Source organism: Homarus americanus, unplaced genomic scaffold (assembly GCF_018991925.1).
Source record: "Homarus americanus isolate GMGI-L3 unplaced genomic scaffold, GMGI_Hamer_2.0 scaffold5142, whole genome shotgun sequence".
Taxonomy (NCBI): domain Eukaryota; kingdom Metazoa; phylum Arthropoda; class Malacostraca; order Decapoda; family Nephropidae; genus Homarus; species Homarus americanus.
In genome coordinates, this window is record NW_024727827.1 from 194,007 (window position 1) to 220,000 (window position 25,994).

A 25,994-nucleotide genomic window follows, 5' to 3' on the forward strand; every position below is an offset into this window, starting at 1 on the left:
TGATCGAATTACGCTGACTTCCAATTAAAGCTGTCTAATAACTTTCAAAATCCAACCCTAACCAAACCCTAACCTAACCTAACGCCATACTTACAAGGGTATCGGCAGAGGGTCCTTGCCACAGTAGGGGTCCGAGGCGTCCTCCGGGAAGATCTTGTAGGGTAGTTCGGCAGGACAAGAGGCTGTACAGGTGAATCTGGTGTTGTTCATCCGAGGTTCACCCACCAGATAGATCCTGTAGTTACGACACGTCTGGCACTCCGACTCCAGTGGTCCGGAACAGCCATTGGAACACTCCGATGAGCACTGGAACATAAAACCATCGGGAAATGTTGTGTGAGAACTTGCTGGAATGACGTAGGGAGACTGAGGGTTCAATATCCTAATAAGGGAACTGGAATGGACTGGACTGGAATTGACTGGGCTGAACTGTACTAGACTGTATTGGACTAGACTATTAAACTGGACTGTATTGAACTGGACTGGACTGTATATTGTGACTGTTCTAAATCTTAATTATCATATGTACAAAATTTTTAATTCACAGTAGAGTTGAAAACAAACATGGGATGATGAAGTGTAAATAGAGGGATGTGTGGCCATGAAGTGTGGGAGAGGGACTTGTGACCATGAAGTGTGGGAGAGGGACTTGTGACCATGAAGTGTGGGAGAGGGACTTGTGACCATGAAGTGTGGGAGAGGGACGTGTGGCCATGAAGTGTTGGAGAGGGACGTGTGGCCATGAAGTGTGGGAGAGGGACGTGTGGCCATGAAGTGTGGGAGAGGGACGTGTGGCCATGAAGTGTGGGAGAGGGACTTGTGACCATGAAGTGTGGGAGAGGGACTTGTGACCATGAAGCGTGGGAGAGGACACTGCAGGAGTTTATTTACCTTTAAACACTCATGGAGTTCGTCGTCAGCGTAGTGGTCCTGAGGGCACTCGTCCTCACAGTGTTCCCCCCGGCGGTAGTTGACACACTCGTGACACACGCTGACGTGGAAGCCATAGGCCGTACAGTTCTTGCAGCGAGGGTGACAGTGGCGGCAGACAGTTTTACCCGCCAGTCTCTTGAGGTGACCGGTCTCCTGGTGTACCACCCACTCGGAGAAGTACCCGTTGGGGCACGGCTCGTTCTCCGAGAGGCAGTACTGTACCTCCAGGTTCTCGTCGATGACGGCCTTCTTGCACGACGTACAGCCGTCCTCCCCTATGGTGTTCTGGGACCCATTACACCCCCCGTCGCAGTTCTCGTGGCACAGTATGCACTCGCCGCCGCCGTCGTACTTGGTGTCCGGGCATCTCTCCACGCAGTATGGGCCGTCTTTAACGTTCTTACAACTACTGCAGTGGTTGGAGTCGGGTCCGTAGCAGCTGTTGTCGCATTGGTTATGACAGAAGCCGCACTCGGTGTCGTCCGTGTTGTAGATCCCGGGATTGTTGCAGTTGTTGACGCATCTGTTGCCCAACTTGAAGTTCCTACAGGAAAGGCATTCATTGTCCCCAATCCCCCAGCAGCCTTCGTCGCTACACTCGTTGTGGCAGACCAGACCTTCCTCGACACAGTGGTCGTTGTTAGCGTTGGCCTGAAGCAGCGTCAGGGGGTTGGTCTTGGTGTCGTCGCCATTACCCAAAAACTTCTTCCAGTTTATCTTTTCCACAAAACACAGTTCCTTGTTCTCTAATATACAGACTTTTCCTGATCGAATTCTTTTTAGTGACCTGAGGTTAAGACTTTTGAGGGAAGTCTTAATGATGTAGATGGAAGAGAAATACTCGGTCAGGTCACGACCTCCGATGACCTCCAAGTTTCTGAGGAAGGAGAGGTTAGTGAACTCCGGATGCGTGGCCTGAATGTTGATAAAACCCGTGACCTCCTTGAGCGTGCTGAGGATCTCCAGTTTAGACGGGTGCATCTTGGGGAACTTCTGCCCGAACGTGTAGTTAGGGAAGACGTACTGATACCCCGCGAACGAGTGGTCCATGACGGTCAGCCCCCCGTCGAATATCGTACAACCTTTAAAGTCGTCGATGTTCCCGGCGTGGATGAACTCCGTACCCGGGCACGTCTTGGGGCACGGACCGCTGCAGGGGACGCACTCTCCGTTGACGACCTTCTTCCCCGTAGGACACGACCTGACGCACGCCCCGTTGTCTTTGAGCAGGTGTTCCGGGCAGCTCTTGACGCAGGTGGCGCCGTATGCATACTTGCCGTTGGGGTTGGCCTCCCAGGAGTACGTGATGGTGTTGTAGCGTTGCATCGGCGGGCACTCCAGCTTACACTCCCCGTCGTCGTAGAAGTTCCTGCAGGCCTGTGCAGGAGTGAGAGGGTTAGTGGGGGAATGTGAGACTTAGTGGGGGAGTGTGAGAGGTGTGGGGTGAGAGACTTAGTGGGGGAGTGAGAGGTGTGTGGAGTGAGAGACTTAGTGGGGGAATGAGAGAGGTGTGGGGTGAGAGGGCTAGTGGAGAGTGAGGAGGAGGAGGGGAGGTGTGGGTGAGGGGAGGTGTGGGAGGAGGGGAGGTGGGGGTGAGAGGAGGGGTGAGGAGTGAGGGAGGGAGAGGTTTAGGGGAGCGAGAGGTGTGGGGAGGAGAGGGCTGGTGGAGGAGGAGGGAGGTGTGGAGGAGACTTAGTGGTGGGAGTGAGAGAGGTGGGGGAGAGATTCAGTGGGGGAGGAGAGAGAGACTGGTGTGGGTGGAGACTCCGTGTGGGAGTGGGAGTGAGAGGTGGGGTGAGATTTGGGGTGGGGGGGAGAGAGGTGGAGTGAGAGACTTGTGGAGGGAGGGGCTGTGGAGGAGGGAGGGAGGTGGGGAGTGAGAGGTGGGAGGAGAGGTGTGGAGGAGTGAGGGAGGTGGGAGGAGAGACTTAGTGGGGAGGAGAGAGGTGGGGAGAGGGGCTAGTGGAGGAGTGAGGAGGGGAGGAGAGGCTAGGGGAGGAGTGGGAGAGGTGGGAGGAGAGACTTAGTGGTGGGAGAGAGGGAGGTGTGGAGTGTGTGGGGAGGACTCTGTGGAGTGTGGAGGAGAGATTTAGTGCTAGTGTGGGAGGAGAGGTGGGGTGAGAGACTTAGTGTGCTTAGTGTGTGCGTGTGTGTGTGTGCCGTGGGCCAGGACTGCCCCGCCTAATTGCTAACTGGTCAGCTCGATTCTATTCTTATTCAAATGGGCTCTTAAACACATACATTCTGCCCACTGTTTTTTATCGGGGTTTTTTTTGTCGATGGATTCACACAGCTGCCGGGGGGCCAACAGAGCTCCTTGGTGGCCACTACTCCACTACCTGGCTATCACTACCTGGCCACTAACATTACATGGCCACTATTACCTGGCCAGCTTCATTGATAACCACTTTTCCCCCCTTGAGCTATGTATGTTTACACCCCCCCCTCCCCAAACGAGTGTTACCTGATGGGTGGGAGGAGGGGGAAGGAGGAGGAGGGGGGATTAGGACAGACAAGTAAGTCAGGTCAGGTCAGGTCAAACTAGCTTAGGTTAGATCAGACAGGTGAGCAGGTGTGGTGGGCGGGCGGGCGGGTGGGTGGGTGGGTGTGGGAGACAGTGAACCACAATCTCCCATAGTGGAAGACCGGACACACTGGTATATTGAGTTTGTAACTAATAATACTTTGTGTCGTGTTCATTCAGCTTTTGTGAAGGTTAGTCTTAGGTTATGGTAGGCGTCGAACTGGTGAATGAAATCAATATGTGTGTGTGTAGCTTTGAGAATACATATTTTTGTTTTTTAAGCATAAATAACTCACCCCACCACACACACACACAAACACTCACCAAACAATCCCGTTGCGTCGGACCCGTACAGCCTCCAGCACAGAAGAGATGACAACAATCTCTAGGGCCGGGTCCATAACACCGCCCCTGGCTACACTGGGGCGAACACGTCAACTTGCTAAACTTCTGGCAGTTGTTTTCGCCCTCCCCCCAACATCCTTTATCACAGGATTGGTCACACTGGCAGGATCTTCTCGGCTCGGAGAAGTTGTAGACGAAATCGTATCTGGCGTGGGCATCTGACATGATCTCAGGCCATAGAATCGTCTCCATGTGACAGAGGTTGTAGTTATTGATGATTCCTACGCTGCCTTCTAGGATGTCTGTAGTAATGATATTAATGATAATAATAATGATGATGATGATAATAATAATAACAAAAACAATAATAATTATGATAATAACAATAATATTGATAATAACATTAATAATGATAATAATAATAATAGTGTGTGTGTTGTGTTGTCAAGGATAAGACGCCATATTTGGTTGGTACCGTAAAGCAACAATCCACTACTACCACCACCACCACCACTACTACTACCACCATCACCATTACCACCACCACTACTACTACCACCACCATTACACACCACTACCACCACCACCACTACTACTACCACTACCACCACTACTACTACCACTACCACCACCATTACACACCACCATTACACACCACCATTACACACCACCACCACCACCACCACCACCACCATAACATACCATCATCATCACCACCTCACCACCACCACCACCACCTACTACTACCACCACCATTACCCACGATGACTCTATATTACCACTATTATTATTACTACCACCACCACCACCATACTATCATCATCACCACTACTAACACCACCACTACCACCACCATTAACACTACCACTACCACTATCACAATTACCACACTACCACCACATCAACATTATTCTATTTCACCACCACCACCACCACACCACACCACCACCACACCACCACCACCACTACCACCACCACTACCACCACCACCACTAGCAGCAGATAATGACGAAGTAATGGTGGTTCTCAATGATACTGATCTGTGTGTGTGTGTGGAAAAGGAGATACATAAATTAGATGGACAAGTAATAGGTAGATAGTGGAGTAGAATAGGTAAATAAGTAGAGAGGTAAATAGACCAACAGCCATACCTCTGAGTGCAGGCATCTCCAGGGTGTGCATCTTGGACATGGTGACCAAGAGGGCGAAGTTCTCATCTTTTACCGAGATTTTAAACAGCGTCCGACCTCTAATGATCTGTAGTGAAGGTAGTACGATCCTCTTAACGTCGACGTGTGACACTAGTAAGTAGCCCGTTACCTGTAAGGGGTCAATATGGGGTTAAAGGTTAGTATTGTGAGGGGGTGGTAGTTGAGGTTAGGGGTCAAAGGTCATTATTATGTAGGGGGTGATAATAGTTGTGGGGTCAGTGGTCATTATTTAGAGGGTGACAGCATTAGCGGGGTCAGGGGTCACCATTATTGTAGGGGGTGACAACAGTAGTGGGGTCAGGGTGGAGATATAGAGGTCAGAGGTCATTATTATGTAGGGCCGGGGTGGTAGTAAGGTCAGGGTGGAAATAGATCAAAGGTCAACATGAGGTAATAGCCACACAGGTAAACTCCTCATTAAGAGATACAGGTATTTATGTAATTACAGTTTTAAATGATTAAATAAATAATTAATTACATTTTGATGATTTAAAAATAATATTATTTTAAAATTCACTAATAAAAAAAAATTCTAAAATTACATATTTTAAAATTCACTAATAATGAATAATTCCTTCGGATTAACCTCGATATTTTTTTATTAAATCTTGAGTTAAACTTTAAAACAACTTCAAACATCACAGAAAACTAAACCAGTATCACGAACCACTTAAAATCATACCAAACCACAAATATTACTTTTTTTTTCTAACTGATAATTAAAACTTCAATTAATTAGTAAGTGAATATCTGGTTAGGAAAAATAATAATTAAATTCAGGAAATGTTAATAATTTTCTTGTCATCTGCCATCAATGTGTGTAAAGAGGGAATTGAAGGAAGAGGGATAATAAAAGAGGGAATTGAAGGAAGAGGGATAATAAAAGAGGGAATTGAAGGAAGAGGGATAATAAAAGAGGGAATTGAAGGAAGAGGGATAATAAAAGGGAATTGAAGGAAGAGGGATAATAAAAGAGGGAATTGAAGGAAGAGGATAGATAACAAGAGGAGAGGGAATTGAAGGAAGAGGATAATAAAAAGGGAATTGAAGGAAGAGGATAAAAGAGGAGGGAATTGAAGGAAGAGGAGAGGGAATTGATAAAAGAGGAATTGAAGGAAGAGGGAATTGAAGGAAGAGGGATAATAAAAGGAATTGAAGGAAGAGGGATAATAAAAGAGGGAATTGGAAGGAAGAGGGATAATAAAAAGGAAGAGGATAATAAAAGGAAGAAGGAAGAGGGATAATAAAAGGTTGAAGGAAGAGGGATAATAAAAGAGGGAATTGAAGGAAGAGGGATAATAAAAGAGGGAATTGAAGGAAGAGGGATAATAAAAGGGAATTGAAGGAAGAGGGATAATAAAAGAGGGAAGGAAGAATAGTAACGAAGACTTGGAGAAGAGGAAATAGAGTTAGGAGATGAATATAAGAGAGGAGAATAAGATAATAAGAAGAATAGAAGGAAAATTGGGTAGTTTAAGATTACGAACAGAAGAATAGTGATAAACAAAGGAGGAGGAGGAAGAGATGAAGAAGGAAGAACTCACCTCACGGATATACTGAAGGAAGGAGAGGTCTAAATCTTCATCTTGTAGCCACGTCAGTTCTAAGTTACCATCAACATACGTGCAGTTAATAAACCGGTCCCGTAGATTCCTGTAGTGGTGCTCACGGTTGGACGGTACGGACATACGGCCAGTAGTACCGATGCATACTGTAGGGCAAGAACAATGGGGTTAGGTTAGGTTACGTGAGGTGGGATTAGGTTAGTATGTAGGAGGAATGAGGCAGAGACAGACACTCCCTACAGCTGCTCTCTCTCTCTCTAACAATCAGATACAGGAGCTAAATTAGAACTTATTGTGGAGGAAGATAAGGGCTATAGTGTTAATCATGTAGCTAAATGAGTCGTGAACACCTGGCGAGTGTTGCTGAAGCGAGTGTAATTATTGACAACACTACAACCACAACACAACTACAACCACAACACAACAATTAATTTGCATCCCATTCTCGACCACAAGAGCCGCCTGTCGTTTTCACTCAAGTTAATCCGTCTTTAAACATTAAATATAACATCTAAACATAAAAAAACACCAACAAACATTTAATAAACATGATATAAACAGAAAACTGACTTAAAGTTGGTTAAAATAAATAAAAATTTATATTTTAAGGGAAATTACCAACTCGGGTCCTGAATTCTAAAAAAATAATCAGATTCTTAGGTTTGATTTTCCTCTTAAACGCAACAACAGCAGATTATAGGTTAACTGAACGGGTCCATCTTGTAAAATTTCAACATTGTAATTAGTATTTATCGTGATTTTGACTCGTATTAATTATCAGATGTGGTTTTAGGAAATTTGTAAGATTATGAGAGGGCGTGAGTGGCAAGCAAGCAGCAGTCCTCCTCAGACGCCGTCATCACCCCGCCTGGCCACTAGTGAGTCAACGTGGGTCCGGTGACGGCAGGGGGGGGGAGATCGGGTTGCTTTTCCACCAATCATAATCCTTCGCGCGCTTTTTCGTGTTGGCGCGCACTCTAGACACATAAATACTCCACAAATTCTAACTAAATACAAACGTAATATCCAGTAAACTTAACAAAATACCACAAAATTAAAGAATACTAACGATTATTCAATAGATTACCCCGCCAAAAGCACCAATCAGAAGAGACATTACATAAAAACAAACTATTCTAAACTAACCAATGAGGAGCCATGGTAGACCCCGCGGAGGTAAGTGGCAACATAAAAGCCAACCAAAGCATCATGTTACATCGCCTTATATAACTTAGGTAGGATATTCTATACTCCTCCAGGCTAAGATCAAACTCTCTATCTCTATAAGGTTAACCATGGCCCAAGGATGGTGGCCAGGTTTACGTTACCAGGATTCTTGGATAAGGAACTGAACTAGGCCATTTGGGGATTGTTACCAAGACGCGTTACGTTAAGAAGTTAGTAGTTTGTGTTACGTTGTGTTGTCACCAGGATGTGTTACGTTACGTTAGGTTAGGTTACAAGAGTGAATGAAAGATTATACATTAACATACATGGACATATATACAATACAGACATAAATATACATACATAATAATGGATATACTACACATACATAAACTATGCATGAAGTGAACATTAATACAACTCACCTGTGGTAATGACTGTAGACAGGTGTAGACTAGAGCCTTCATAACAACAATACTTACTTCTGATGTATGACTGTATGAACACACACACACACACACACACTATACTTACTATATTCTCTGTTATCTTTTATAAAATCAGTAGACTTGGCCTCACTACCGGCCAATATGGCACAGAACGCCAATAAGACATAGGGTAGCTCCACCATCCGCGCCATTACCACCACAACACCACGTTTATATACAACTCTTTATATATATATGTTTATTTATATATATATTATAACACAGAATAGAATTTATAGTCGCCATGGGGCTATCTTAGATGGCCGCCTGATTCATCATGCATCTTGGTTGGTGGTGTGGGCGGGAGGAGGCGATAGTGGGCGGCCTCTGGGAGGGTATAGGGCACCATGGCTTCCTATACCAGGTGCCTGGAGGCCAGTACACGAGGCCAGGCCATTAAACCTCAAGCCTTCTCATCTCGTAGCCAAGCCCATGGTAGTACCTGTTGTAGATGGAAATAATAAAGTGGTTATAGTGGTGTTTTAGAGGAGCAGTGTGGGAACCTTATGGCGTCTCGGGGTGGGTGTGGGTGGGTGTGGGTGGGTGTGGGTGTGGGTGTGGGTGGGTGTGCCATCAGTGACGGCATTAACCTAACCTGACCACAGACAGATCGGCCTTTATCATGTAGCTGTCTCTCCCTCCATAGGTGAAGTCCCTCTCCTAAGACGACGTAGTTTTAGGAGGTAACGCCGCCCCGAATAACGTAGTTTATCGCCAGATTTAATCACCCAAGAGACGAACAATAAACACCCTTATCTCCCTGACCATAAGGACGCCTGCCAGGATCACTACCAGGGGGGGGGAGGGGGGTGTAGTAGGGAGGGGGTAGGGGACGCTGAGAGGTGAGGTGGATGACGTAGTTGAGGGACTCTTTATCTAGCCTCTGATTGGCTGCTTAGACGTCACTGGCACTAAACCTTTCTCTCTCATTGGCTCATCTCCCTCTGACGTCACTGATACGAGAACCAATTAAAACACTCAAAGATAATATTATACGATTATCACACACACACACACACAAACACACACACACATCGTTAATATGCTAATTACCTCGTTCCACTCAACTACCCAATGACTCGGCATATTTCACCTTAGACTATAATGGCCTCTCTCCACTACCGTCGCCTCCCTCACATACCTGACCCCGGAAGCAAAAACGTTGAGGTGTCTGTCTGTCTGTCTGTCTCTGTCTGTCTATCTATTTATGTCTGTCTGTCTATCTATCTGTGTCTGTCTGTCTATCTATCTGTGTCTGTCTATCTATTTGTCTGTCTGTCTTAAGTTATTTATAAATCACAAATAATAACCAAAAATAACCTTTGTGTTTATGTATCGATGACAACAATAACAAGTTCCCCTGGAGCATTGTTCTTTCGGAGTATTGAATACCCTTATACTCTTACCCGGAGCATAGGCACAAGACAGGAGCATGGAACACAAGGCAGGAGTACTGGTACACGTCACCCGGAGCATGGCAACACATACACAAACACACGTACTGCAGAGTATGGAGCACTCGGAGCATGGAGAATATAAATACCGTTACACCTTACCCGGAGCATGAAACAGGAACACAAACACACATACCACGGTGCATGAAATACTCAACCCTCCCCGGAGCATGGAGCATAGGAGCAAACACACACACCCTCGGAGCATGAAGCACAATAATACACTACCCCCCGGAGCATGGAGCACAGTATTACACTACCCCCCTCGGAGCATGGAGTACAGGAACACACACACACAAACCCCGGAGCATGGAGCACCGGTGGAGCGTGGTAGAACCTTTCTCTCTGATAGTAGAATTCTGGTACATATCTTCACGCGCCGTGGTTGATGTGACCGAGTGAGGGAGAGTACCTCAACTCTGACTACCTTCTCTTCCTCCTCCTCCTCCTCCTCCTGTATCGTCACTACAGTTGTCATGGTCATTATACAGAAGACAATATTTACGTCTCTATGTTTTGAGACCTCCCTTACCCCCCCTTCCTGCCACCCCCCCCTGCATCCTGCCTCTTACTTGACCCCTTCCCCTACCTGACCTCTCTCCCTCCTCCCCAGTAGGAACGGGTGAGGTCACAGGCAGCACAACAATTGATCATGACTATAATATATTCACTCGTATACTACATAAAGCACAAGAACAAAATATACCATACAGAAAAATTAGGTCAAATAAGAATGAGCCAAGATGGATGACCAGAAAACTTAAACATGACATAGGAATAAAGGAAGGAATATATAAGAAATTAAAGGGAGGGGAGGAGCAGCTCAGAAACAGGTATAATGAACTATCTAGGAATGTTAAGAAAAATGTAAGGAAAGCAAAGAGAGACTATGAAATCAAAATAGCAAGAGAATCCAAGGCGAATCCCAAGGGATTTTTCCAGGTATATAGGACAAAGGTCAAGGACAAAGTGGGACCCTTAAAGTCAGGGAGGGGAGAAGTGATCGATGATAGTGAGGAAATAAGCCAAGCATTAAACAGCTACTTCTGGTCAGTTTTCACAGAAGAAATTCACGAGGAAATGCCAGAGGAGGAACTGATATTTAGGGGAAATGAAGAAGGGAAATTAAAGAACATCACTATCAGAAAAGAGGATGTTCTTAAGAGTATTGGGTTTTATATCTAGAAGTGTAAGTAACAAGAGTGCAGAGGTCTTATTGCAACTATATCTTGCGCTAGTCAGGCCGCACCTCCATTATGATGTGCTCTTATTATAGAATGGATATAAATTCACTAGAGTCGGTGCAGCGAAGAATGACGAAAATGATTCCGGGACTTAGAAACCTTCCATATCAGGATAGGTTAAAGAAACTAAACTTGCATTCCCTAGAAAGACGAAGAGTGCGGGGAGATGTGATAGAAGTATTTAAGTGGGTGAAAGGAATCAATAAAGGCGATATAGATAAAGTTCTTATAATATCCGAGCAGGATAGGACTCGGAGCAACGGATTTAAGTTGGATAAGTTTAGGTTTAGGAGGGAGATAGGAAGGAACTGGTTCACAAATAGGGTGGTGAACGAGTGGAACAAGCTTACCAACTGTGTAGTAAGTGATGGAACGCTGGAAAGTTTTAAAAGGAGGCTGGATAGATTCATGGATGATAGAGAGTGGTAGTAACTCTCGACAGGAGCTACCATGCACAGGCCAACCGGCCTATTGCAGACTCCTTATGTTCTTAGTATCACCCTCCCCCACCCCTCATCCTCCCTCCACCCCACCCCCGCACCATCCTCCATCCGGTCGAAATCTTGTCCCCCCTCCGGCCGGTCACTACAGCATCAGGGGGCGGGGGTGAGAGGGAGGGTCGTCTTAATTACCTCGAGGTTTTTAAACTCTTCTACAAAATTTCCTCCCCCTCATCTCCTACGTCCATTCCCCCTCCTCACACCTCTCCCCCTCCTCACACCTCTCCCCCCCACCAGAAAAGCTTAACAGTATTTTCGAACGATTATTTTTTCGATTTACAAACCCGTTCATTTCCGTCCCAATTCGACCTAAAGCCGTCCATTTCCGTCCTAATTAGACCGTTAATTAACCTGTTTCTCACCTGTAGAAAAGGTAATAAGAGTAATTGTAATTTACAGTAATTAATCAACACGTGAGTCAATTGTTGGAGTATCTGAGGGAGAGAGGGAGAGTGAGGGAGGGAGAGAGAGGGAGAGGGAGAATAAGGGAAAAATCCTCTTGATTCCATCGCCCTGAAAGCTCTCTCTCTCTCTCTTGTTTCTCTTTCATTTTTCACTTATTCTTCCTCCTGTTTATCATCCCCTCCTCCTCTTCCAACCACCTAACTCTCTTCTTCTTCTTCCTCCTCCTCCTCCTGTCCACCAATCCTAGGAGACCATCACCATATGTTGGCTAACTGGCTGGCTCGCTTGGGGATTGAATGGCGTGCCCAGCAAGTCTTGTCCACAAATATGGCAGCATTTTGGCCCACGCTGCCCACACACTACTACTACCCACACCCCTACCACCACCACCCCTACCACCACCCACACCCCTACCACCACCACACCTTACCACACCCTCTCTTCCACACACACACACACACACACACACACACACACACATAAGGTAACAACGAATGTCAACACAACACTAAAATCCCTGGCTGGTGAAGTCTTAAAATACCCGTGAGATAAATTTTCTCGTAAATGGTGATGTGAGAATGTATCTGATTGACTCACTCAACTGACTCACTTAACTCACTTGACTATACTGACTATACTGTACGGTGTTGTAACCTCAGTGGGTGTGGTGGGTGGGTGGGTGGACGTGGATAGGCGAGTGTGGATATATTGGAGATTTCAACCTCACGTAGGAAGGTATCCAAGCGTGTGTGACGTGTCTTCCTCACAACACACACACACACACGTACAAAGTTCTACTGGTGGTGGTGGTGGTGGTAGTGTGGGTCGTGAGGTCATTGGTAGTGAGGGAGGGAGAGAAGGAAGGAGGGAGGGAGAGAAGGAGGGAGGGAGCCAACCTTGAAGACGTCAACTTTCCCTGCCCGTTGCTGCCGCCTGTCCCTCCCTCCCTCTCACTCTTTAACCTTTCCTTCCATCTCCCCCCACCCCCCTCTCTCTCAAGACCCGGGGCCCATGAGGACTGGGGCTCTCTTAAGACTGAACCCCTTAGTAGGTAGTGACTCCCATTACGACCGGGGCCCCAATTACGTCAGATTAGGACCAGGGCCCCAATTACGTCAGATTAGGACCAGGGCCCCAATTACGTCAGATTAGAACCAGGGCCCATCAGGACAGGGGCCCAACAGACGGAGAGACGAGAAGAGGCTTATATAATTATTAACCTTTTATTATAACACTGATAAATAAATAAAAATAAGTTATCTTACCATCGTTTGAGGTTATATTAACATAAAAACTATCAGAGCTCAACTAAAACACGTCTACACTCCCGGACATCTGAAATGGCACTGAATTTACGTCGTTTACACATCTAATCCAATCACAATCTAGTGTTCGTTTAATGTTTACAATCCCAAACTCACCAATAACGATAATTTAACCCAAACTACGTTCAATTACGGTTAATATTTCACTACATATAATCACTACATAATATTCTACAACTTATTTCAATATTTAGGACTCTTAAAATTAAAAAAAATACTCCTAAATATGTAAAATTGTGATCGAGTTAACGCATTCGGATGATTTCGTTACACATCTTCCTCCTCCTCCTCCTCCTCAGCCAAAACAAATGTTGCTTCGCGCCATTTCTCGCCATTTAATCTCTCTCAATATCTCACAATTAATTATTTACGAGTAGATAATTATATCACCATAAAATACAATTATTAATCTATCTTGGAATATATTTTTTTTAGAAAGATAGACATTTATTTATGGTAAAAATTATATATTTATGCCGATAATTAGTTTATTGCACAGAGAGAGAGAGAGAGAGAGAGAGAGAGAGAGAGAGAGAGAGATAATAAGTACATCATACATTTATTTTATCATGGTAATCTCCCTCCCTCTCCCCCTTCCTCCCCCCACCCACGATATTTATCCCTCTACAGTTTCTTCATAACATTATATCATCCATACCTTATTATTATTGTTGTTATTATTATTATTGTTATTATTATCATCATTATACCCAACAGTCAGCGAAGGGGGAGGGTGGGGGGGGGTTGCTTCAAATTCAAACAGAAAGTTATATTCTAAGAAGCCCCCTCAAACCCCCCCCACTTTACACCTCAACGGAATTTCCTCACCTCCCTGTTATTAGAGAGAGAGAGAGAGAGAGAGAGAGAGAGAGAGAGAGAGAGAGAGTCATTATCATCATCAGTTACTAACCTAACCTAACCTAACCCCTAATTTAATCTAACCTAACCTAACCTTACCTAACCTAACCTAACCTAACCTAAATTGTGATCTAAACCCGGAAAAAAAGGACAATACTCAAAAGTTCTCACTAAGTCACTGGAGTATTGACTTAAGGGGCCTGTGTTCTATAAGGCACTTACGATAATACAACACTATAAATGTTTGACTTAAAAGGGACAATAAAGTCAAATAATATGGCGTTAGAACCTGAAGTTAAAAGTAGATACGTTAACAACAGTAGTGGAAAAATTTACGGTTGGGAATCTTTTATTGTTTTATATATAGAAAGTTAGTGTCAGTATGTGTGTTATTTTTCAATGTTATTTTAAGTTTAATTATTAAGAAAATATTTATGGTAAGGGTCTCTGTTAATCTGAGTTCTGGCCAAGTGACATCATAACAAAACAAAGTCAAGGCAAAATTACTCCCAAGCATGGCCCACTTGATGTGCGTCCATGGCCACAATCACCCACCTGGCCACACCCGTACCTGAGCCCCAGTAATAATAACAAAAAAAAATTGAGAGAAGAATTCCAGCTCGGTAGCCACGTCATCCCCTGTACCAGGTTGGCTCCTCACACCCGACGCTCGCCTCGTCTGGTACCATGTATATTCGCGTTTTTTCCCCCTTATTCTACGTACCCTAGGCTTCCATGTCGCCTTCAACTACCCAAATATATTTTATTCTCAGTTCGGGGAGGTAACAAAGAGGTACGAAAAGCCCCCCTTGAGGCTATTATTGAATATTATATACTGTACATCAGCTGCCATTACTTGCCATCTACACGGAACGGGATTTTTTTTTTTAATCAAATGTTGTAATATCACGACGCTTATTCCCTCCCTCGCCGTAATTACCTACCAACCAGCAGGACGTGTTCAAAAGCAATGAGAATCTGTTCAATAAACGTAAATTTCTTAGTGGCCAAAAAAAAATTCCTTCCCAGGGAGAGAACTGGAGATAGCATAGTCGTGAGCCATCAGCCAAGGCCACGGCCCATCATCTGGCAACACTGACTCGCCAGAACGGTCTTTTGTATAGCGAACCTAATAAAGCTATACCGCTATGCCTTTTACTGCATCGCTACACTCATTTATACGATACACCAACACAGAAAAGTTATTTATCTTTGATTTTATAGATATTTATGGATGTTTGAAGATATATACATACGTGAAATAACTGGCAACAACGACATGACGCACTGCTTGTTCCATAGGTTGCCTGGTACGATAATTACCAAGAAAATTATCCCAGGTCTTAGAAAGGAACATAATAGGTGAATTGGTCATTATCTCTTAAACGAGGTAGTGGTGGTAAAGCCCCAGTAGAGAGAGTGTTGACGGTGGAGTTACAGATGCGATCCCAGACCCAGTAACTCAAAGAAGAGGAGAAGTTCATCCAGCGTTGGCTACTCTGCGGCCACTTGCGAGTAACAGACAACCCAGCGGTGTGACATTCTTCCTCCTCCTCCTCTTCCTCCTTCTTCTTCTTCACCTTCTTAGTCTTCTTTTCCTCAGTTATCATCGTTCTTCCTTGTCTCATTTTCACTTCTTGTTACGCCCTTTTGTCTCCTCAGTTTTAACCAGTTTTTTTCTTATTACAATTTTTATCAGATGTTTCTCTCACCAAACTAGAGATTATTTATATACGAAGAGGGATAGATGGATAGATAGAGAGGGGAGGAGGTAAATAGGGGTTAAAGTACCTTACCTACCCATTCCCCCCCCCCTCTCTACCTTCCCTCCCCCACACGCCCGCCCACGCCAGCTCTCTCACACACTACCAGGTAACCAAGGCGAGCCCACACATTCACCCACACATGGAATCTTTTAAACCCTCTCGCTAATGTAAACCTAAATTAAACCTAACCTCTACCTTAACTCTAACATCGTAATAGCTACCTTAACCTAACACCTACCATTTTAACTAACCTACACCTGCCCCTAACACTACCATACAGCAATACAGACAGACAGAGTAGCAACAGACCTCTAAGCAACCTCGACAACAACTGAATGTCAACAAGACGAACTGTTTATTTTTCACATGGACGACGTTCGAGTTTACTCCCAAAATGGTGGCGTAAAGAAAACTTTATCTAATCGCCTCACTTTTACACTGATATACACAGAAGATGGCCGCTAAATATACACCGTAGTATGTATACAAAAGGTATACACCGTAACGATGTAAATAGTAAAAAAAAAATAATTACAGGGTATTCGAATGCGTCTGGTTGACATGTAAACAAAAGCGCTGAATGTCGTCCACGAACTCAAACTATTATCGTTTTTTTTGCATCCTAATATTTTTCTTATATTTTTAGGTTAAATAAGTTTCTAATGTTTTTCAATGGCATAAATAATAATTAAATATAGTGGAAAAATTACAGTGAGACTATACCGACGTTATTTTGTTTCTGGATAGGATAAATGTGGGATTATTATTATTATTATTTAAGAATTTCGTTTTCTGTCGATACCAGGAAGGGAGGGAGGAAGATGGGTTAGGTAGATAAGTAGAAAGGTGGGGAGGGAGGGAAGCATTGCTGAGAGGGAGATTCACCCACCTACACCTGCCCTCACCCACCTACACCTGCCCTCACCCACCTACACCTGCCCTCACTCACCTACACCTGCCCTCACCCACCTACACCTGCCCTCACCCACCTACACCTGCCCTCACTCACCTACACCTGCCCTCACCCACCTACACCTGCCCTCACCCACCTACACCTGCCCTCACCCACCTACACCTGCCCTCACCCACCTACACCTGCCCCTCACTCCACCCCTACACCTGTCCTCACCCACCTACACCTGCCCCTAACCCCACCCCTACACCCCTGCCCTCACTCACCCCTACACCTGTCCCTCCCTGCCCCTACACCTGCCCTCACCCACCTACACCTGCCCTCACCCACCTACACCTGCCCTCACCCACCTACACCTGCCCTCAAAAAACTAAACATCCACCTTCACTACCACCACCACCACCCCCTCTCTCTCTCTCAGGCCAGAATGAATCACCAAGGCTGAGAGAGATGAATTTCCATGTACTCTCAAAGGCATTTCCTACCAGCGTACTTCTGAGAAACATGTACGTGTGTGTGTGTGTGTGTGGTGACGATGACAATTTGTTACCTTCGTGTGGTTGTGACGGTTGTGATGGTGGTGGTTGTGGTGGTTGTGATGGTGGTGGTTGTGGTGGTAGTACTAACAACTACTATCACTAACACCACGACTATCAACCACTACCATCAACCACCACCAACCATCAATCACCACCACCATGTACCACTATCAACCACTACCATCAATCACCACCAACCACCATCAGTCACCACCAACCACCATCAATCACCACCAACCACCATCAATCACCATCATCAACCACCACACACAGGTAACTCGGCCCATTCATCACCTCAGGTAACTTGTTCCATATTAATCGTTGCCTCTCTCTCTCTCTCTCTCTCTCTCTCTCTCTCCTAATCCACCGCCTCTTCCCCCAGACTGAGAGAAGAGTGTGTGTGAGAGATTAGAGTGCGTGCGGAGAGTGAGTGTGAGAGTAGAGTGTGTGTAGAGAGTGCGGCAGGTCATTATGTGGCGAGTGTGATAGAAGGAGTTATCATCAAGGGCGTCACCTAATGTTTACACCATGAGATGACCACTATCACCATACACTATCACCATCACCACTATCACCATACACTATCACCATCACCACTATCACCATACACTATCACTATCACCATACACTATCACCATCACCACTATCACTATCACCACTATCACCATACACTATCACCATCACCACTATCACCACTATCACCATACACTCACCACTATCACTATCACCACTATCACCATCACTACTATTATCACCACCCACTATTATCACCACACGTCACCATCAACACGTTACCTACAAGATCGTCATCCCACACCATTATCTCTCAGTATCACCACACGTCACCATCAACACTATCACGTCACCTACAACACTATCATCACTCACATTTGGCTACACACGGGGGAGAAAATAAGGTTGTCTGGCGTTTATCATGAATACGGTAGTGTCAGGGCCCGTATAAGGGGGGGGGAGGGGGGTATTTTACATGTCCTGATAGTGTCTGATTGTTACTGATGGTGATGGGGTGGCCAGATGGCAGGAGTGGCCAGTGGTAGTGGTTGTTCTTTTGGTGTTGGCCAGGTGTGGTGAAGGGTACAGGTATGGTGAGTGGCCAGTGGTAGTGGTTGTTCTTGGTGTTGGCCAGGTGTGGGTGGGCCAGGTGGGGTGACAGTGCTGTGCATGGTGAGTGGCCAGGTGTAGTGGTTGTTCTTGGTGTTGGCCAGGTGTGGTGGATGGGGTACAGGTATGGTGAGTGGCCAGGTGGTAGTGGTTGTTCTTGGTGTTGGCCAGGTGTGGTGGCCAGGTGTGGTGATGGGTACAGGTATGCAGAAAGTAACAGGTGGTAGTGGTTGTTCTGGTGTTAGCCAGGTGTGGTGGATGTGGGGTGGCCAGGTATGGTGAGTGGCCAGGTGGTAGTGGTTGTTCTTGGAAGTTGGCCAGGTGTGGTGGCCAGGTTGGTCAGATGAGATGCTGGTGGCAACTTTATACTTGAGGCAATTTGATAGTGTGGCCAGAGAGAGAGAGAGAGAGAGAGAGAGAGAGAGAGAGAGAGAGAGAGAGACCACAGGTGACCGAGTGATCAGGTGTCATTCACTCACCTGAGGATGCACTCAAGGCTAGGGTTAGGTTAGGATGGGGGAGAGGAGACGGAAGGGAAGGGGGAGGGGAGAAAGGGGGAAGGGGTCACACGTGTCTGCCCAAGCGTGTGTGTGTGTGTACTCTCTCTCTCTCTCTCTCACCTCCAACACACACACACACCTGTCTAGTACAGAGTAAAAGTATTGCAAAGTAGCAGCCAGTAGTAGCAGGAGCAGTAGTAGCAGGAACAACAGTAGCAGGAACAGTAACAGCAGAAGCAGTAACACAACATTGGTATTCAGAGACTGTCTTAATGGCTTACAGGGGCGGATGTTGTGTGAGATGTGAGTAGCATGTTGGTCCACTTACCACGACCGTCCTACCACAACCACCACTACCCTCCCACAACCACCACTACCCTCCCACAACCACCACTACCCTCCCACAACCACCACTACCCTCCCCACAACCACCACTACCCTCCCACAACCACCACTACCCTCCCCACAACCACCACTACCCTCTCCAAAACCACCACTACCTCCCCACAACCACCACTACCTCCCACAACCACCAATACTCCCCACAACCACCAATACCCTCCCACAACCACCAATACCTCCCCACAACCACCACTATTCTCCCACAACCACCAATACCCTCCCCACAACCACCACTACCCTCCCCACAACCACCACTACCCTCTCCAAAACCACTACTCTCACCCTCCCACAACCACAACTCTCACCCTCCCCACAACCACCACTACCCTCCCCACAACCACAACTCTCACCCTCCCACCCCCTCCCAGCAAGTTAGTGGACCCGGGTTCGATCCTCGGGCAGGGTGAAGCTATGGACAAGTTTCTTTACGCCATTTGCCTCTGTCTACCCAGCAGCAGTAATTGGGGACCTGGATGATAATTGATTTGTGATCGTGTTCCGGGGTAATGGTTAGCCAGTGCAGTCGGTGAGTTGTCCGGTCTTCTCGGACTATTCTTTGATTGTGGGTCATGCAGCTCGTTAACTTAGGGTGTGGTTGTTGTGTTGGCGACAGCTTCTACACCTTAAACACTGGGACATGCAGCTCGTTAACTTAGGGTGTGGTTGTTGTGTTGGCGACAGCTTCTACACCTTAAACACTGGGACATGCAGCTCGTTAACTTAGGGTGTGGTTGTTGCTGGCGACAGCTTCTACACCTTAAACACTGGGTCATGCAGCCTGTTAACTTAGGGTGTGGTTGCTGTGTTGGCGACAGCTTCTACACCTTTAAACACTGGGACATGCAGCTCGTTAATTTAAAAAGGTTGTGTTGGTGACAGCTTCTACACCTTAAACACTGGGACATGCAGCTCGTTAACTTGGGGTGTGGTTGTTGTGTTGGTGACAGCTTCCACACCTTAAACACTGGGTCATGCAGCTCGTTAACTTCGGGTGTGGCTGTTGTGTTGGCGACAGCTTCTACACCTTATAGAAACTAACGCCTAGGTGGTCCTGAATCACGCCTAGGTGGCTCTAATTCACGCCTAGGTGGCCTTGAATCACGCCTAGGTGGCCCTAATTCACGCCTAGGTGGCCCTGATTCACGTCTAGGTGGCCTTGAATCACGCCTAGGTGGCTCTAATTCACGCCTAGGTGGCCTTGAATCACGCCTAGGTGGCCCTAATTCACGCCTAGGTGGCCCTGATTCACGTCTAGGTGGCCTTGAATCACGCCTTGCGGCCCTTAAGCCGGGCCATCTTGTACACGAGGGCGGCCATTTTTGTGGCAGTGTGAGGTGCAAAAGAGGTGACTACAGGTGCTCTCTCATATTTGCGTTTAGAGGAGAGAGAGAGAGAGAGAGAGAGAGAGAGGTCAGGAAACCTAGATGGAAGGGAAGGAGGGAGGAGGAGGGGGGGAAGGGGAGGGGGAGAAGGGAAGTAGGTGGGTGGCGGATGTTGGCACTAGATGTAAGGACGTCACACCTCTTTTACAACACACTCCTCCTTCACCCCCTCCTCCTTCACACACACCTCATTAACTATTGTCCTGTAATAAAGAGGTTGTTATGAAGTCATCCCATGCCATTAGAGCACTTCAAATTAGTCTTTATGTAGTTACTATAGGGTGAGGGAATTGTGGTTGATGGTGGTGAGGATTGTGGTTGATGAGAAGATTGTGGTTGATAGAGGGATTGTGGTTACATAAGAACATAAGAATGGAGGAAACTGCAGTGGGTCTATTGGTCCATACTGGGCAGTCCTAGCGCTCATAAGAACATAAGGAGTCTGCAATAGGCCGGTTGGTCTGTGCATGGCAGCTCCTGTCGAGAGTTACTACCACTCTCTATCATCCATGAATCTATCTAGCCTCCTTTTGAAACTTTCCAGCGTTCCATCACTTACTACAAAGTTGTTAAGCTTGTTCCACTCGTTCACCACCCTATTTGTGAACCAGTTCCTTCCTATCTCCCTCCTAAACCTAAACTTATCCAACTTAAATCCGTTGCTCCGAGTCCTATCCTGCTCGGATATTATAAGAACTTTATCTATATCGCCTTTATTGATTCCTTTCACCCACTTAAATACTTCTATCATATCTCCCCGCACCTCCCCGCACTCTTCGTCTTTCTAGGGAATGCAAGTTTAGTTTCTTTAACCTATCTTGATATGGAAGGTTTCTAAGTCCCGGAATCATTTTCGTCATTCTTCGCTGCACCGACTCCGGTGAATTTATATCCATTCTATAATAGGGGCACCAGAACTGAACCGCATAATGGAGGTGGGGCCTGACTAGCGCAAGATATAGTTGCAATAAGACCTCTGCACTCTTGTTACTTACACTTCTAGATATAAAACCCAATACTCTGTTTGCCTTATTTCGAACATTAACGCACTGTTTTCTAGGCCGTAGGTCTGGGCTTACAAGTACCCCTAAGTCTCTTTCACAAGTCGACTTCTCTAGGTTGATGTTGTTAAGGCTGTATACATTGACAGTATTTGTTCTTCCAATATTAAGTACGCTGCACTTGCCGGTGTTGAATTTCATTTGCCATTTTTCAGACCACTCCTGCAGTTTATTTAAATCCTCCTGTAATGCATTTGCATCCTGCCCTAAATTAATTTGCCGCCCTATTTTGGTGTCATCCGCAAACTTGCTTATGTCACTGCTGATCCCAGTATCTAGATCGTTTATGTAGATTATGAACAAGAGTGGGCCTAGTACTGACCCCTGGGGAACCCCACTGGTTACATAGGAGGTGGAAGGAAGAGAGGAAGACAAGGGAGGGGGTGGTGGAAGGGGGAAGGAAGGAGTAAGGGAACGAAGGGGGAGGAGGGAGGGGTAAGGAAGGGGGAGGTGGAAAGGGGAAGATTAATTAGCCCTGAAGGTCAGTATTGGTGGAAGGGGTGAAAAAGTCAGGTCTGTGGAAGAGAGGTCACGGGAGGTCATACCACACGCCTATCCTACCTCCTACCACTCCTCTTACTACCTCCTCCTCTTCCTCCTATCTCTCCTCTTCATCCTACATCTCCTCCTTCTACCTCTCCTCCGATAGGGTGCACAATAAACTAGCTGCTGTCCACGGCAAAATTATAAAAAAACAAAAATTCTTCCCCATCTCCTCCTCCTCCTCCTCCTCCTCCCCCTCGGTGTGTTGCTAAGGAACTTTGTAAGGGTGTAGGTCAGGTCAACCACACCTTCATCTAACCACAATACCATCATATATATATATATTGTGTTGTCAATGTATACGAGTCATGTGACTTTTTTTCCTGTGGACTTTATTTCCGTCCACCGTGTAACCAGTGGGGTTCCCCAGGGGTCAGTTCTGGGCCCACTCTTGTTCATAATCTACATAAACGATCTAGATACTGGGATCAGCAGTGACATAAGCAAGTTTGCGGATGACACCAAAACAGGGCGGCAGATTAATTCAGGGCAGGATGCAAATGCATTACAGGAGGATCTAAATAAACTGCAGGAGTGGTCTGAAAAATGGCAAATGAAATTCAACACCAGCAAGTGCAGCGTACTGAATATTGGAAGAACAAATACTGTTAATATATGCAGCCTTAACAACATCAACCAAGAGAAGTCGACTTGTGAAAGAGACCTAGGGGTACTTGTAAGCCCGGACCTACGGCCTAGAAAACAGTGCGTTAATGTTCGAAATAAGGCAAACAGAGTATTGGGTTTTATATCTAGAAGTGTAAGTAATAAGAGTGCAGAGGTCTTATTGCAACTATATCTTGCGCTAGTCAGGCCGCACCTCCATTATGCTGTTCAGTTCTGGTGTCCCTATTATAGAATGGATATCAATTCACTAGAGTCGGTGCAGCGAAGAATGACGAAAATGATTCCGGGACTTAGAAACCTTCCATATCAGGATAGGTTAAAGAAACTAAACTTGCATTCCCTAGAAAGACGAAGAGTGCGGGGAGATATGATAGAAGTATTTAAGTGGGTGAAAGGAATCAATAAAGGGGATATAGATAAAGTTCTTATAATATCCGAGCAGGATAGGACTCGGAGCAACGGATTTAAGTTGGATAAGTTTAGGTTTAGGAGGAAGATAGGAAGGAACTGGTTCACAAATAGGGTGGTGGACGAGTGGAACAAGCTTAGCAACTGTGTAGTAAGTGCTGGGACGCTGGAAAGTTTTAAAAGGAGGCTGGATAGATTCATGGATGATAGAGAGTGGTAGTAACTCTCGACAGGAGCTGCCATGCACAGACCAACCAGCCTATTGCAGACTCCTTATTTTCTTATGTTCTAACACTCAGCAACAACAGGTGTGCTCCTCACGGCTGCATACCTGAGTAATTAACCTGACCTCCTGACCCCCCCTCACCCCTCCTACCCCCAGCTGCCCTTACCCACTCACCCCCCCTACTGTCCTCGCCAAGGTCATGTTAGGTCAGTCCAACGTGACTGAATTCCGGCCACCGAACACTAACCAAACCTAAGCGTAAGGTATAGGTGGAAATGGTAATGGAACACACACACACACACACACATACATACACACATACATACACACACACAAACACACACACACACACACACACACACTGATACAGGTCACGCCCACATCCAGTTCAGTACATGTAGTCGAGGTCACATAGTCTGCTTGTCCGTATGTCGCTTATACCAGTTCTTATCACGTAACAATTAAACCACACATTAATTATAATGATGATCTGTTCTTGTTTGGTTAGGATAGGTTGGGTTATGTATGTATGTTAGGTTACGTTACGTATGTATGTATGTAAACCAAACCAGTGAGACTACCACTTCTACCACCACTACTACCACCACACAAAGGACTGAGAGACCAACACACAGAATATTCTTGTTCGTGGTTGCATCTGAATTTCCTGTCTATGACGTAATGTAGCCCCTGGACTTGCCTAGCAGGGGTTGGAAGGGGGAAGGAGGGGGAGGGGGAAGGAGCGCGAGAGGGGGGAGGAGGTAGAATGAGAGGAGAAGAAGGAGGTTGAGGAAGAGAGAGAGGTTGCGAGAGTGGGGGGATGGACTGTGTTCACCTGGGGACGGGACAGGTGACCACAACATACTAATCAACTCTTCTCTCTATTTATCTGATCTAAAACTATTATATTAAACTCTTTAGATAATTTAAATGATGTTAAAATACATATATATATAAACTTAAAAATCGTATTCTGTAATTTATTTCCATTAAAAAATAAATAAATTAATAAATGAATCCCCCACAAACAAACAGTGATGTCAGTATAAACGCCATGACCCCAAAACAAAAGACAATCGGATGGAAATAATTTCTCCCCACACATATTTAAACAAGCTTCAAAATACAATTTATCCTGAATATAATAATAAAATACAATTAGATAATGAAAAAATAATGTTATTCTAGTGATTATAAAATGTATTAAAAACTAGCCACTGATCAAATTCCGTGAGGTCCTTGAGAAAATATTCATGATTTCAGCATCTATAGAACAACACCAAAACAAATGACGATCGCATATAAACAAACTAATGGCTTATAATTTTATTTTTTATTTCTTCTCCATACCAAGAGTCTAAGATAATAAATAATAATGATAATAAACGAAACAGAACACAGGAAGGGAAAGGAGTTTTAAATGACCCTTCACTCCACAACACCACCACCATCACAACAGCTGGTAGGAGACTGGTTACACACAACCACCACAACAACCACCATCTGTTCTAATGCTAGTAGTATATAAAGCAACCAATCCCTACCACAACTACCACCACCAATCCCTACCACAACTACCACCACCAATCCCTACCACAGCTACCATTACCACCCACAATCTGTTCCTCTCCTACCATACCACCCCCTACAAAACAACCATTACACTACTTCTACCACAACTACCACCACCAATCCCTATCTTTCTCGTCTATAGAGGGTGGGTGGGGGAAGGGGAGGGTGGGGAAGGGGTAGGGTGGGGGGAAGGGGAAGGTGGGGAAGGGAAGGTGGGGGGTAGGGGAGGGGGGAAATGGAAGGGGAAATATGTAAACATCAAGGGTTTGCTGACATATACACGACCTTGCCAACATGCAACTTATGCACGATCAATTGCACCCTCTTCCTCTTAACACTACCGATCGACAGGGCACTTTTTTAGTCAATCCAGGAGGAGGAGAGAGAGAGAGAGAGAGAGAGAGAGAGAGAGAGAGCTGTCACCAACCCACACAACACTTCCCCGTACTTCTGGCATCACGAACCGGTTGTGAAGGATATGATCAACAGAACAGAATCGGGGGGTTCTAGAATAAAGAGACACACACACACACACACACACCATTAAAACTTACTCATTTACGAAGAAAAATAGGAAAGTGTGTGTGTGTGTGTGTGTGTGTGTTTTCCTCCCTCTTCTAATCTTCCTCTCCCTCTCTCTCCCTCCCTCTCTCTCCCTCTCCCTCTCCCTCCCTCTCCCTCCCTGGTGCAAAGTAAACTTATCTAACTAAAATCAACTCTCAGTATTAATGTTCTAACTTAATCTTACTAATTAATCCTCATTTAACCACTTAATTACATTCTTATTACCACAATTACGAGGAAAATAAATTAACTTTCGACCTTTTGATATAATTAGAGCATTGAAATTAACTTAGTAATTAATAACAGATGACGTGAGAATAACAAAGTCTTTTCCCACGGGTTGGTGAGCG

General features: G+C 45.6%; 1 protein-coding gene across 1 annotated transcript in view; it reads right to left on the reverse strand.

Moving 5' to 3' along the window:
• LOC121865936 (epidermal growth factor receptor-like) overlaps window positions 1-25,994 on the reverse strand; it is a 52,323-nt gene that overhangs the window by 7,718 nt on the left and 18,611 nt on the right. Inside the window, exons 2-7 of the mRNA XM_042365499.1 lie at window positions 8,280-8,675; window positions 6,558-6,724; window positions 4,954-5,122; window positions 3,782-4,104; window positions 892-2,310; window positions 95-306 (exon numbers count right to left, since the gene is read on the reverse strand). Of these exons, the coding sequence (XP_042221433.1) occupies window positions 95-306; window positions 892-2,310; window positions 3,782-4,104; window positions 4,954-5,122; window positions 6,558-6,724; window positions 8,280-8,385 (2,396 nt within the window). The 5' untranslated portion in view covers window positions 8,386-8,675. The remainder of the gene's footprint in view (window positions 1-94; window positions 307-891; window positions 2,311-3,781; window positions 4,105-4,953; window positions 5,123-6,557; window positions 6,725-8,279; window positions 8,676-25,994) is intronic.